Source organism: Castanea sativa, chromosome 4 (assembly GCF_040712315.1).
Source record: "Castanea sativa cultivar Marrone di Chiusa Pesio chromosome 4, ASM4071231v1".
Classification (NCBI taxonomy): Eukaryota; Viridiplantae; Streptophyta; class Magnoliopsida; order Fagales; family Fagaceae; genus Castanea; species Castanea sativa.
Genome location: NC_134016.1, coordinates 39,650,817 through 39,666,239, shown reverse-complemented (window position 1 = coordinate 39,666,239; position 15,423 = coordinate 39,650,817). Strand labels below are relative to the sequence as shown.

General features: G+C 32.9%; 2 protein-coding genes across 2 annotated transcripts; both read right to left on the bottom strand.

The window, feature by feature from the left end:
• Window positions 1-3,470: 3,470 nt before the first annotated feature.
• LOC142632152 (protein NUCLEAR FUSION DEFECTIVE 4-like) lies at window positions 3,471-5,892 on the bottom strand. The gene is made up of 3 exons (XM_075806567.1): window positions 5,400-5,892; window positions 4,769-5,141; window positions 3,471-4,430 (listed from the first exon to the last, which is right to left on the bottom strand). The coding sequence occupies exons 1-3, from the start codon at window positions 5,859-5,861 to the stop codon at window positions 3,616-3,618; spliced, it is 1,650 nt and encodes a 549-aa protein (XP_075662682.1). The 5' UTR covers window positions 5,862-5,892; the 3' UTR covers window positions 3,471-3,615.
• Window positions 5,893-9,353: 3,461 nt separating this feature from the next.
• LOC142632013 (protein NUCLEAR FUSION DEFECTIVE 4-like) lies at window positions 9,354-14,446 on the bottom strand. The gene is made up of 3 exons (XM_075806436.1): window positions 14,195-14,446; window positions 13,440-13,644; window positions 9,354-10,677 (listed from the first exon to the last, which is right to left on the bottom strand). The coding sequence occupies exons 1-3, from the start codon at window positions 14,401-14,403 to the stop codon at window positions 9,490-9,492; spliced, it is 1,602 nt and encodes a 533-aa protein (XP_075662551.1). The 5' UTR covers window positions 14,404-14,446; the 3' UTR covers window positions 9,354-9,489.
• Window positions 14,447-15,423: the final 977 nt, after the last annotated feature.

Sequence of the window (15,423 nt, the reverse complement as noted above, 5' to 3'; positions counted from 1 at the left end):
AATTATATATCATGTGTTTTATTCTCAAATTATTATTATATATATATATATATATATATATATATATATATATATATATATTTTTTTTTTTTTGCCTACATATTTTATTAACTCTTGACATGTGTAGAGATTATTACAAAGCGACAATATTTATTTATAACTACTCCAAGTTTGGCTTATTCGAAAAATTAAACAAGTCGATATGATTGGGTTTATGTGGGTTTTAATTTGTTCGATTAATTCGAATGACAAATATAATTTTGATTGTGTTTATATCAAAATTTAATTTTTTTTCTATAGATTTACATTATATTATATCTAGTAAAATTAAAATTAAGGAGGTATCTATATGATTAATTAATTCCTATGTTAGTGGCCTCGTTACTAAGTCCGTGTAAAGAGTTTAATTTCAAGAACGTAACTCTTGGCTGGTTTTTGGTGAATAATGACGGTAGAAAGCTCAATATATTTTATGATCCATAGATTTATTTCCAGACTGCCAAAAAAAAAAATTTCTATGGATTAGAATAGAATGAGCTTTCTACGATCATTATTCACCATCCTTTGGTCCTTATGGGAAAGGTCATACAGCAAGGGAAAATGCCAAATCCCATGGAAGTTACTCTCACCTCCCAAACTCTTATTTTTATGTACCAAGAAGCTTATAACAAAGATCAAGTTCAGCAACCAGATCATAGAGATCACTCCATACAGTAGAATTTACATCATGTATGGCAGCTACTCATCAAAGTGGCAGGCTATAGGAAAAGAAGTTCCAAGAGAAGCGGTTATGCCTATGAAGCCCAGAATTTGGAAGGAACTACAGTTTTCACAAGTAGTGCTAGCAGTGGAAGGAAGCCTTACTCTCTTACAGTCCAGGCTGCTCAGGTAGAGGCCATGCTTCGAGCTATTGAATTAGGATACAAACATGTTTTAATCCTTAGCAACAGCAAAAGGTTAGAACAGTTTACAACAAAAAGAGATCACCCTCATGGCAAGAACAAACCATGATGTTTGATCTTAGTCATTTGCAACAATAAAAGGCCATGTACTCTATTTTTGTTCCTAAACCAGTAGTCTTAAATGTAATTGAATTAGCTTCCCCAACCTCTAATATTTTACTATACACCATTGTCGACTATATCCGATAACTTTGTAAGTCATCTTGCTACACACCATTTTACTATGTTTTCTCATATATATATATATATATGTGTGTGTGTGTGTTTATTTTGGAATAAGAAAAAATTCAAGAACCAAATCCCTTAAGTGGTATCTATAACAAATACTACTTGTGAAGTTGTTTGGTTGGTAAATTTATAACAAACACCAGTAGTAATGTTATATTGTGATAATCAAGCTACAATGCATATTGCAGCCAATCCTATTTCCCACTAAACAACCAAACATACTGAAGTAGATTGTCACTTCATTAGAGGCAAGAATATTCAAGAAGGATTGATCAAGACTTTTTATGTTCCAACTCAACATCAACTTTCTAACATTTTTACCAAAACACTCCATTAATTCTCTTCACTACTCAACAAAATGGGAATTATCAATATATATGCCCCATTGAGCATTAGCATTAAAACCCCAAATTGCTATTTTACATCCCAAAACATTTATAAAAAAAAAAACTCACTTTATCCGGGTGTGTATCTCTAAACGTTTTTACATCCATGTTACAATGAATTCTTATAAATACAAACTATTGTAGCAAGTTGTAAAAAAATTTTATTGTGAGAGGCTAAGAGATAGAGGGGAAGAGAGAGAAATTAGATAAAAAAGAGAGATGAATTTTTTTTTTTTTTGGTATTATTGTGTAGTTATACTATTTTAATGGGCTGTATAAATTGAGAAGTTATATATATTGTAAAGTGGAATGATATAATAAATAAATTAGTTTTTTAAATAGTAAAATAACAACATTTATTCAAACCCGGATGTGAAAACTCCCGGAGGAGTATTGAGAGCTGCTATATGACAAGCAGTATAGTATATACACTGCTCTATATATATTGACACGTGTAGCTGAACAGTAAATCTATTATGCCACATCAGATGGCTATTAGATTTTTTTTTTTTTAATAATTATTTCACGCCAGTCTTGCTATATATGTAAAGCAGAGCAATGTAATATACACATTTGCTTAATACAAATCAGTTTTTCCAATTTAACTCTCTCAAACTTGATATCAAGTACATGACAACATCCACGTGCATACCTACCATAACAAAATATAGGCTAAATCTAAAATACAAATTAAATCCATTGAGTTTGGTAAATTGTCATTAATTTTTTACCTTAAAGTTTATTTATTTATTTTTATCAATTTAGTCCATGAAGTGTTTATTTATTGTCACTGTTTATCTTTCTGTCCAAAAATGTCATTAGCCACTAAAAAAATACTCTTTCATATCTTTTTATAAAAAAAAAAAACTTTTAAATACAAATTTAAAAAAAAAATTAAAGCAAAAAGAAAAACCAAAAACAGTCTTTGACAAGAGCATAGTTTCAAACCATCTTTGGTTTCAAATGCATGATGCAAACTCTGGAAAAATTTATGTTTAGGAGCCGACTTAAGTTGATTCTTATTCCGATGGAAAAAAAGTCTTGCATACCATATGATTTAATTTCATGGTTGTGACAAGAAATTGTAATCAATTATTTTTATTATTTATTATTATTATAACAAGTGAATAAAAAGATTTAAACTTAGATTCTCCATATATATATAGGACAAACAAACCGCAGTACGTAGTGTCTCCACAAGGCTTGTTTCTTGTGACCGTCGCCTTTTATTTTTTTGGGTCTTGACAGATTGTCAAACATTTACAGGATTATTACAATAAATTGTAACCATTTTTGTTTGTTCTTTTTTTTTTTTTGGTTGAACTTTCTATTGTATTGTGAAGGGAGATACCATTTATTCATTTAAAAACAATAATTTTAAAAAATATTTAACAATATAAAATTCAAAGTAAATTATGAATTGATTAGCGCAAGGAAAGATACATTTCATATTTCTTTTACATCACCCATGTAAGAAGAGTTGTGTGATAACGGTGCACCTATAATGCAAGAAAAAACAGGATGGCCTCAGCCATGACGCGTTATACACAAAGTTTGCACATTTAGAAGGAAAGGTGGAAGCAGCAATGAGCAAGAATTTCCACCAACCTTTGGGACTTCTTGAGGCAGAAGCGAAGAAGTGAGTATCTTATTTGCATAGGATGTGGTTATTCAAGAGGCATTGTTTGAATGTAATTCAAAAATTGTGTCTGACGCAGAAAATAATATAGGTGAGTTTCCGATTACTATAGTTATGTCTTCGATTACTATAACTAATATTATCTTTTGTATCCAGCAAAAGATGTGAGGGTTCATAAAATTACAAGTATGTCATGTAAAGTGACAAGAGAATCGACTTGCACAATATGTCAAAAATGTTGTTGACTTGCTAGCTATGTAATATGAATAGGAGGAAATTTTAGTATAATTGAATCCACTTTGATTCATGATGTATTGCATTTCTCTTCTTCTTAATGGAAGTTACAATATTCTTATAAAAAAAAAAACAAAACAAAACAAAAAGTTCTTTTATTACTCCATCATTTTACAGAGTACTTTCTCCTCAGCGAATAAAACCTCTTAGTACGAAAGAATAATGTAATGGCCAGAAGAAAACCCAGAAGGGCCAATGATGCCACGATAATAAATGATGACATAAAGCAGCGAGTGCCAAAACAAGAGTGGTCATCGCCACCTGCTTCCTTATCGTAAATATAGCCAATAAGTTTGACAGATAAAATATAACATCCAACAGGACCTGCAATGGTGATAGCGTGGAAAATAGTACCCATATGCCTAACACCAAATATATCTTTAGTAATTGTGGGAATTAATGCCCACAGTGAACCATCACAAATGGCTATTAGGATCGAACCCACATATAATATACCATAAGCAATAACAATGTGGCCAATAATCATTGTTGCCAGAGTAGTAGCCAACAACAATGGTCTTGCCAAGCCTCTTTTGTGTAGTAAATAATCTGACAAATACCCAAATCCAACACGGCCAAGACAATCCCAGATACTCCATAAAGAGACCAAATTATTCACCTCCACACTAGTGTAGTTGAGAGATTGTCCCATTTGGCTCAAGTTGTTTATCACAGCCAGTGTAGAGCCCATTCCACATATCATAGCAGTGAACAACAGCCAAAAGTTTACAGTGCACATGGCTTGCAAAAGATTCATGCCTTCTTCATCAAACAGAACTTCGTCATCTAGAGCAACATTAACTTGACCCTCACAACTGGGCAGTTCATGATATGCTATATCGTTGGCTACAGAAGACTCGGAGGAAAATGTTTCCAGAAATCTCTTATGGCTTGTTTGGATGTTTAAAAGAGGAGGGGAGTAGAGTAGAGGGAATGGGAGTAATTCAATTACCTTGTTTGGGAGTTTTTTAAGGAAGGAGGGGGAGGGGTTTCAAGGGGTTTCAACTATCTCCAACCCCCTCATTTTTAATTCCCCCAAATTAGAGAGATTTAGAGGGAGAGTAGAGCACATAAAATTATTAATAAAGTAAATTACCTAATTTACCCTTATTATATTTATAAAATTACAATGTTAAAAACAAGCGGAATGGCTAATTACTCCCTTCCCCCTTACTAATTATAAAAACATCCAAACAAGGTGGAGGGTAATCATTCTCCTCTACTCTCTTCCCCACTACTCTCCTCCCCTCTACTCTCCTCCCTTTCTAAACTTTCAAACAGGCCATTAGAGTCGTGATTTTGGGCTTTGATTGCAATTCCAAGTGGTGATGCGAGTAGAAGCAAAAGAAGTGTAAAGGTGAATTTGTGTGCCCATAATGGTAAACTGAAGATGTTTTCCAAAATTATTATAATCATGAGATAACCAGCAATGAACAGAACAAATGCAGAGAAAATATTCAAGTGCTTCTTATCATCACCTGTGTTTGTTTTATAATTTTTTACCAAAAGCATAAGCACAAGGGTGATGAATGTAGGCAACAGAGCAAGCATTAGAAGGAATTTACTCTGCTCGCCCTTGTAGAATGTGTCATATACATGTATTATTATTGCTCCACTAATTCCACCAAATCCCTGGCAAAGAGAGTCATATATTACAGAAGGGAGATGAAACTAAGAACTCAAGTACTATGTTGCCAATAAAACTCGACTCTGGTGACATCAAGTTTTACTTTAACTTGATTTTTGTTTAACTATACATAACTAAATAACTTGACAACAATGCTTTTTAGCAAATATAATTCTCAAAAATCAAACATTCGCAAAATAGTCCTTCAAATTCACCTTGAGAAAAATAATGAACAGAAAAGAAATTTATATATGTAAATATACCTTCATGATACCCACAATGGTCCCATTATAATCTTGGAAGTTTTGAACACCTAAAACCATATTGGCTGTGTTAAAGAACGGCAGAGATTGACTGGACAAGTACATGAAGAGACACATCAATGGCACCGGAGGCCGTTGGATTAACCCCACGACAGAAGCCCACGTTAGAAAATAGCCTAAGAAACTCTGGATTGCTCCGGCAAGGAGAACCACCCATGGTCCACCGAAACCAGAGTGGTTACTACTGCTTGTCACGGAGGTGTAGAGGAGACCGGCGAGGACCCCACCGACTAAGCCAATGTCTCTAAAAAGGACCACAGTTTCGAGCGTGGATTGGTCGTAACCTTGGGTTGATTTAAGAACAGAGGAGTAAACGCCGAAGGTGTCTGCACCACTGCTACACTGAATCCACATGCTTGCCACTGTTGCCATCCATTTGCTACTACTCACCCTCTCCATCATCCCTGCAATATTTTTTTCTTGCCTTGCCTTCTTGCCCAAAAGCTAGCTATAAAAAATTATAACATCATTGCATTTCCTGTCAACTATTTGTAGCTGTCAATTCCTTTCCGCTTTAGCGTCTCCAAAAAAAAATGCTATTTGTAGCTGAAGTTGGCCCACCTGCCTAATCTTGTAGTTTTTTGAAGATAGGATAGAAGTCACAGAATTCACTCCTTTCCATGATGATAGTGTACTAAAATATTAATTAGTTTTTGAAATAAAAATTCAACTGTAAAATAATTTATTGGTTAAATTAAAGAAATTGTGAGTTTTAGTTAACTAGTAGAGATTTTTGTCGTGGAATATGATATTTGGACTTCAATCTTTGTTTATACTAAAAAATTAATTGGTATCTTAGCTTAATATTAAAGAGTAATTATGATGATTGAATACTAGAGATTGAAACTATCTCTCAAATAAATAAATAAAAGAAAAAATGGAAAATTTGCCCTATATCATAATTTTTGAAAAAATTTAGGAGAATAGTATCCAAACGAAATTATTTAGTGATGAGATATATTTTTTGAACTTGAGTTTGTCAAACTCGAGTTCCAACTCAAACTCAAGTTTGAAAAAATTGAGTTACAAGCAATATGGATCATACTAATTGGAACTCAAGTTTGTCCCTAAAAATATGCTACATAAATAAATAACTTCGTCTAAGTGCTATTCTCCTATATTGTTTTTCTAAAATGTTTTATTTGGCAAATTTTGAAGGAAAACAAAAAAACAAAAAACGCTAAACTATTGGAACCCACTTATTGGATGAGTTGAATTTATTAATTTAAATTTTTTTTTTTAAATTATCATAATTGAATCTTTTGTTTTTGATGAACAATTAAATCTTTTGTTTAGTCTTGAATGATTGGGTGGGTGAATATTCTTCTTCAAAACCGTATCATTTCACTTGTCCTTGAGCATAGAAAGAATGTAAAATTTAAGCATTTGTTAGAAATATTATCATAGTGGCATTGGGCTGTGTGCCCTAGCTACCGCCCTGCCACTTCCTCCTCAACCAAAATGCAAGGCAGCAATTTTCCGCAACAGCTCTCCAATCAAAATGAGTTTACTTTCCCCTCAGCCAAACCAACTTGACATTGCTCTTGGCCTCTTGCTATATGTATTGCAAGTGAGCTACAAGATTATTGCCATATTTGGGGTGGAATTAACGATCAGACGTGAAAAGACCCATCTAGCGATGGAATGGGCCAAAATCTCACACAACACAAAGCAATATTAATATTACGACATTTCACACAATTAGCGATAAAATAGGCCAAAAAGTTCTGTTGTTAATGGTAAAATTGTGGACCTATTATTTTTCTTCATCACTCATCAAACATCATATAATAAATTGTGACAAAAGTTATGTAAAATATTGCTGTACTTGCATCTTTTCATGACAAAAATTAATTAATATGAACAAAATTTGGCAATACCTTATTTTAGAACTGAGCACACACTGAAGGTGTATATATGCACCACTGCCACACTGGATACATGTGCTTGCCACCGTGGCCACCCAATTGTTGCTCAGCCTTCTCAATCAAATTTCTCTTAGGGTTTTTTTTTTTTTTTCTTTTCTTTTCTTTTCTTGCCTTTATATATCTAGATAAGCTATAATCCCAGAAAATAGTAATATTAGCTTATAATGGCAGCCAAGTCAATGACTCAATGTGTGCATGTCTATGTCCCACAATCATTTTCCTGTGAAATATTTTTTTATTAGTGTTGCATTATTGGGTGGAAGGATATTCTTCCATACCTATATAATTTGTCTTTGTGTATATAAAGAATGCTTTTTATGAACTCCAACACGTGTGATATTTCTTACAAAGTTGTATAAAAAAATTCTTACAAAGTGATAATGTTTTTCTAATTAGTCCATGATGGGATTCTTCGGAAAATAAAGTAAGTCCATAATTGAAAGAACTTTGAAATATGCAGAATATATATATAAAAGCTTAAGCGTACTATTTATTAATTTTACATATTCATTTTAACCAGTTTTAACTTTACATATAATTTTGTATTTATATATTCATCTATTTTAATTTAGATGTTTATAACTAAAAAAATAAAATCAATGAATATAATGGCAGCCAAGTCAATTTGCGCAGGTCTATATCCTACAATCATTTTCCTATGAAATATTTTTTATTAGTGTTGCATTATTGGGTGTAAGGATATTCTTCCATACCTATATCATTTGTCTTTGTGTATATAAAGTTTGTATTTTATGAAGTCCACTGCGTGTGATATTTCTTACAAAATTATATAAAAAATTGAGTTTGGTTAATGTGTGCCCTTAGGGCACAAATTAACCATCCATTTTTAGAAAGTTTTTTTAAGAAATTGAAAAAGCTGTCAAAATAGTTAATTTTTTTTTTCATAAAAAATTTCCTAAAATAATTTACTAAAATATACCCTAAGGGCACAAGTTCGTAAATCCCAAAAAAATTTCTTCCAAAGTGACAATGTTTTTCTAATTAGTCCATGATTGGATTATTCAAAAAATAAAGTAAGCCGATAATTCAAAGAGCTTTAAAGAATCAATAATTAGGTTAAAAGATATTTATGTGGATTCTTATTAACTCAACTAATTTGAATGTACACCAAAAATCAAGGGATTTTTTGAAATGATAATAAAGAATAATCATCATGGTAATTCATACATTCAAATAATATTATATGTATTAAAATTAAAAAGAAGATCAAGGAGGTATCCAAGTTTTTTTTTTTTTTTTTTTTAAAAGTGTGACATTAACTATGGCATCCGCTCATGATGATGGCTCTTTATCATCAGACCAAGACACTAATCGGTTTTTGGTGTAGACGGTGATTAAACCTCAGATCTCTTATTCAATTATTAGAAATTTTACCAGTTGAGCTAACTGGTACCCACAAGAAGTATCCAAATGATTAGCTAATTCTGATGTCAGTGACCTTATTATACCAACCTAAAGGGTTTAATTCCAATAATCAAATCCCTTCATTTACGACAGAAAAATGTTAGTATAGTGAATTAATGACAGTTGACGCATAGGATTGCTCAAGTAAGAACATTGACAACAACAAAAAATGTTATGATCAACATAAGGAAATTGTGAAAAATGCACCCATCACAAATCTAAGGTCTTGATATGATCATATAGACAATCATGTAATATGAATTTAGAAGCTTCATTAACGCAGTAACTTTTCACAGGAAAAAAAAAAATTTACACTAATCTCTCTTAAGATTTTCATTTATTCTAAAATTCAAACTATATATATACAATGACCTCTCTAATTTCTTATCCCTCTAATAGGAAATCCAGGATTGTATTATACGGAAGTCAATGTAAATAATTTTTATTTTAGAGGAGGTAATAAATGTGTTATTCCAAATAAGAGGAGAGGAAAGTGTAATAACAAAAAACCTCAGAGTTCGGTATAATTTGACCCCAAAAAAATATATATCTCGATTAGATCATTAGAAAAGAAAATATAGTGATGTTGGAGAGTAACTCATTACCTTTATGCTATCAATTTACATCAATAAATTGGGAGGTCATGATCTTGTACACAAAGTTTGCATATATACATCTCATCGTTTTAAAGAATGCTTTGATTTTCTGAGCATATAGAACCTCTTAGTACGTTGGAACAATGCAATGACAAAAAGAAATCCCAAGAAAGCCAAGAATGCCATGATAAAAAGAGATAACAGAAAGCAGCGAGCACCAACGCAGGAGTGATCTTCACCACTTGCTTCCTTATCGTAAATATAGCCAATAACTCTGACAGAGAAAATATATGATCCTATAGGACTTGCTATTCCTATAGTGTTGAAAATGGTACCCAAATGCTTAACACCAAATAAATCTGAAGTGATTGTGGGCATTAATGACCACTGTGAACCATCACAAATGCCCATTATGATCGAACCCACATATAACGCTCCAGGAAATCCAGAAGCAATAACAATGTGGCCAACAACTATCATTGCTAGAGTAATTGTCATCAACAATGGTCTTGCCAAGCCTCTTGTGTGTAGTAAATAATCTGATAAATACCCAACTCCAACACGGCTAAGACAATTCCATATGCTCCATAAAGAGAAGAAATTATTCACCTCCACAGTAGTATAATTGAGGGATTGTCCTATTTGGCTCAAGTTGTTAAGCACAGCCTGCGTAGAGCCCATTCCACATACCATTGCAATAAACAACAACCAGAAGTTTACAGTGCGCATGGCTTGCAAAAGATTCATACCCTCTTCATCAAACATACTTTTGTCATCTAAAGCAACATTAGCTTGATCCTCACCTCTAGGTACTTCATGATATGCTACATCCTTTGCTACAAATGATTTAGGCGAGGAACACCTTGACTTGACGTTCTCCATTGAAATATTACTCTCAAAGGAAGGCGTTTCTAGAAATCTCTTGTTGGAGTCCTTCTGGGCTTTGATTGCAACTCCAAGAGGTGATGCGAGTAGAAGCAAAAGAAGTATAAAGCTGATTATGCGTGCCCACAAAGGTAAACTGAAACTTTTTTCTAAAATTACCATGATCATGAGATAACCGGCAATGATTAGAGTAAGTGCAGAGAAACCATTCAAGTGCTTCTTATCATCACTTGCGTTGGCTTCATAAATTCTCACCAAAAGCATGAGCACAAGAGAGACAAACGTCGGCCACAGAGCAAGCATTAGAAGGAATTTGCTCGGCTCGCCCTTGTAGAATGTGTCATATGCTTGAATTATTATTGCTCCACTAATTGCAGTACATCCCTGGCAAAGAGAAAAGGTAATATTACAACATAGCATAGCTCAGGCGAGGTTGTATTGCAAAAGGACCCCTTACTGTTTTCTTGTTCGTAGAAGAAGTCATATATATATATATATACTCATATTTTAAGCAATTAACTAGGATTAGAAGTTTCACGAAGAACATGACTTCCACATAAATAAATAAAAAAACCTCTTATAAGTTTATAAACTCAGCTTTTATTTTTAGCTTTTATATACAGCTTTTTAAAACCTCACTTTTCCTACATTTTTTTGCTTTTTCAAAATTTTTTCATAATATAAATATATTTTAACACGCTTTCCGCAGAAATTTTTCAACAAAAAGCTAAATAAACTGTTCCTAAACAGACGCTTAGTCTGATTATTACATCAGAAAAAGGTAGTGACACATATATTTGCTTGAAGAAAAATGTAGTCATACTGTAAAGAATCAGGCTATAATAAAAATGACAAATAAAGTCTAATCAATTCTTCCACACCACAATTTTGTACCATAATTTTTGTCATTATTTTGAAGTGGTCCATTTGTGATTCATAGACAAACACTTTTTCTCTACTATTAATCAACGTCAATCACATTAAAAGTGTGGCAAAAATTATAACACAAAAATTCTATTCTTAGACTTTCTCAAATTTAATTGTACAATATATTGTTGACAAGAATCATTTTTGCCTTTATGCTTCAATCAAACAAGAGGTTATGGATAGGTCATGAGTCAAAAACTTTACAAACTACTCACTAGTATGTACTTATTGTTTTCCAACAATTTTTGTTTTTGTTTTATCAAATCAGGAGACTTGTGATTTATATTTTAATGGTTGAGTATCAGGATTGGAGGGAAGAGCTATCTAGCTAAGGAAAACTTATCTCATGCTTCGAATGCTCATTATATCATTATATATGGACTATGTAGGGGTAAGGATTCCACTATTTATGAGACATCTATACATTGAGTGTATGAGATACATTCTCTTAGATAAGGCTTCAATTATTGGGGAGTTTGTACTTTGTAGTAAGATTCAAAAGATGGTTTTAATCTCATAACTGGATTATGATAATTGTGGGAGGTCCAAGGACCGAAGAGGATTAGAACACGGAATATCTCGCATAATCTTACCCAAAGAAGTATATCAGCCCCAAGGACTTCACTGACACGAGGATGAGAGTGGATACAAGATAGTTAGTGTATCATGAAAGCCCATGGAGAAGAGAAAGGACCATGAGGGGGGGCAAAAATGGTGGGAGGAAGCTTCCTAGAAAGGTATACCTCCCCCCTCTGCATTGAATGCCCTGCAACAACCTTATCAGTTGCATTAATAAGGTAGTGACACCTGAACAGTGACTTCACTACTAGCAACCCCTTCTACCACCTTCAATAGAACTTTGATGGAACAAGTATCCTAAGAAAAGCCATGGGGCATACAAGTGGAGGGCTAGGATGCAAGTAGGAAAGATATAAAAGGGAGGGGAACCTCCCAAATAAGGGGTTGAACATTTTTCCTCAAAGAAATAGTGAAGTAAACAGTATGAGACCTTGCATAAAATCTGGAATACTCGTATATAGAAACAAATCCTAGGACAAACCCAAGGAGAGCACTATTTTTAGCAACTACTTGGGTTACATCTCTCTATTACATTGAGTTCTTCGGCCTTAAATTTGAAATTAGCTTTGAATTACACTAGAACTATTTACCAACTCTCTATAGAAAGTCTATTGTTTGGGCTTGGTCTGAAGAACAAGTCATCATTGTTCTTAGTGGACTTAGGCCTTCATTTTCAGAGTACTTACAATAATCCTAAGTTTGTTATTTTCATCCTAAATTGTAGGAAAATTTTATAGTCATCTTGGTGAAGATTTAAGTCATCCTTGATTGTTTTATTCAGTAATTAAATAAAATTATTAAAAGTTAGAAACTCTTTTTTTTTTAAATCATGGAAAAATGATACTAAAATTTTTATAAAATAAAACTTACAAACTAGTATATCTAACTACAAAATAGAAAACAAAACATAATTAAAAAATTTATTTATTATGTTATTAATATGATAGTCATCAAATTATTTGTCATTCCATAATTCATTTATAATAAAATAAGAGTCGAATGACTTTTCTAAAAGAGTCAAGTTACTTTCAATTTAAAAAGGCCAATTTCTGTTACTTCCTAATATTTTCCTAATATTGACTCTTTTAAAATTGAAAATTTTAGGATAACAATTAATTTCACAACTATTCGTAGTAGTAAATTATATCTTATTATTTTTACTTTCAAATAAACCTATCATTTATTTTTTTCAATAATCACAATTAGTCACGTCAAATAGCAAGCAAGATTTTGCTAACAATCCATTATGTTAAAGGAAAATCAAACATAATAGTTAAGTAGCATCTCAGGTCTATGACAATCAAAATCGATTTTGATCGTGGAACTTGAGTTCCATATTGGAGAATAAGAAGAAAGAAGAAAACAAAGAAGAAGGCAGAACCTGGATAGCGAGAGCAGATCAGAGAAGAGAAAAAGAGAAACGAACCAAAGCAAAGCACAGATCTGATAGCAATATCGGATCAGAGAAGAGAAGAGAAGAGCACAAATCCGCCTCAACTTTGCCACCACTTAGAACTCAATCTCAGAAACTCTAAGTGATATTTAACTAATATATATGATTCTGATAATGCTAAATAACGAAAATGTAGTAAAATAGCTCTTCAAAGCCAAAAAAAAAAAAGCCAATTATAGAAATGTACCTTCATGATGCCCACAATGGTCCCACTATAATCAGGAAAGTTTTGAACACCAGAAACTATATTGGCTGTGTTAAAGAAGGGCGTAGAATGACTTGCCAAGATCATGTAGAAACACATCAAAGGCACCGGAGGCCGATTGATTAATCCAACAACAGAAGCCCACGTTAGAAAATAACCCAAGAAACTCTGTATTGCTCCGACCAGGGACGGAGCTAGGATTTCAAGTGAGGGGGGGCGAGATATACTCAAACCCAAATGCTTAAAAAAATTGTTATAACCTAAACCTTTATATTGTAACTCTAGATTAACCCAATGAAAAACCTTTTTTTTTTTTTATCCAAGCAACTTATAAAATTATATATATATATATATATATATATATATATATATATATATATATATATATATGTGTGTGTGTGTGTGTGTTTATCCCAAACTTTTTTAGGGAACTTCATTGAACACTTAAGTTGCAATTATCCTACGCTAATACTTTAAGATAAATTTCATAAATCATTTAGAATCCAGACAGAAACTTATAAAAAGAATCAAAATTTAATGAAAATTTGAATAAAGAAATTGTATTTTTTTGTAAAAGCATGGAAATATTGAACAAAAATTGAGTATGAAAATTCAAAACCAAGTTTCATATATTTTATATTTTGCTTTTTCTCATTGGGCCAAGGGGGGCCATTGGGCCAAGGGGGGCCATTGCCCCCCTTGGTCCAAGCATAGCTACGTCCCTGGCTCCGACCAGGTGGACCAACCATGGCCCACATAAACCAGAGTTACTATTACTGTGCGTCACGGCGGTGTATAGAACCCCAGCAAGGATCCCGGCGCTTGAGCCTATGTCTCTGGAAACAGCCACAGTTTCGAGCGTTGATTGGTCATAGCCTTGACTAGATTTCAGGATTGAAGAGTAGATGCCGAAGGTGTACGCGCCGCTGCTACACTGGATCCACATGCTTGCCACCGTCGCCGTCCATTTGTTGCTCAGCCTCAGCCTCAGCCTCAGCCTCAGCCTCAGCCACTCCATACTTTTTTTGGCTCTCTGAATATTTTTCTGCAGCCTTGACCATATCAGCTATATATATATATTCTGGGAAATTGAGTATTAGCTTTTTGGCGTTGCATTATTTGGTGAGGGCTACATATATATATATATATTATTTGTCATTTGCGTGTACCTATGGACAGTGTTTTTCTAACTACTCCATGATTGGATTCATTCAAAAAATAAAACAAATACTGAACCCAGCATTTGTCTTCTTCTCAGGTCGCCACCATGTCGCCAGTATCCATTTGCTTGAATAAACCCGGCCTTCTTCTTCTCTCCATTTCGTATCGCTTGTCTTTTAACTCTTTCATTTTCTGTTGTCCTATAGAGTTTAAAGTCTAGTCTTATTAGATTGATTTCAAATTGCAACTTTTCATTTTGCTTTGCTGTCCTCTAGTACTAGAGCGGCCCACGTGATTTGCCTTGAAAATGACAGAGGAACGTAAATAAAATAATAATAATAATAATAAAAATAAAAATCAAATAAGTGTCAAACCTATTAACTTTACTTTTTTTTTTTTTCAACAAGTTTTTATTTTTATTTTACCATTATCTAGGTACGTTCATGCTAATGTTTATTTAATTATTCTAAAATTTTAATTATTATTATAATTATTAATTTACTATTATTTGAGAAGTCTGCTTACCTTAAGTGAAAATTTAACTGGATGTTTCATTTTATTTTAAACAAAAATTGTCACATTACTTATTAATAAACCAACGGTGGAGATTAAAAACTCAATACAATCTCATTAAATATTAAGCAAAAACTAACAGAGTCCACCAAAGACTAACTGCTGCTTCTTCTCACGTTAACAACGTTAACGGTTTCACTAACGTTTTTTTTTTTTCCTTCTCACATTAACAGTGCCCGCCCAAGTTCTCTCTCTTTTTTTCATTTTTTCAGCCTGCCAAATCAGATTTTAG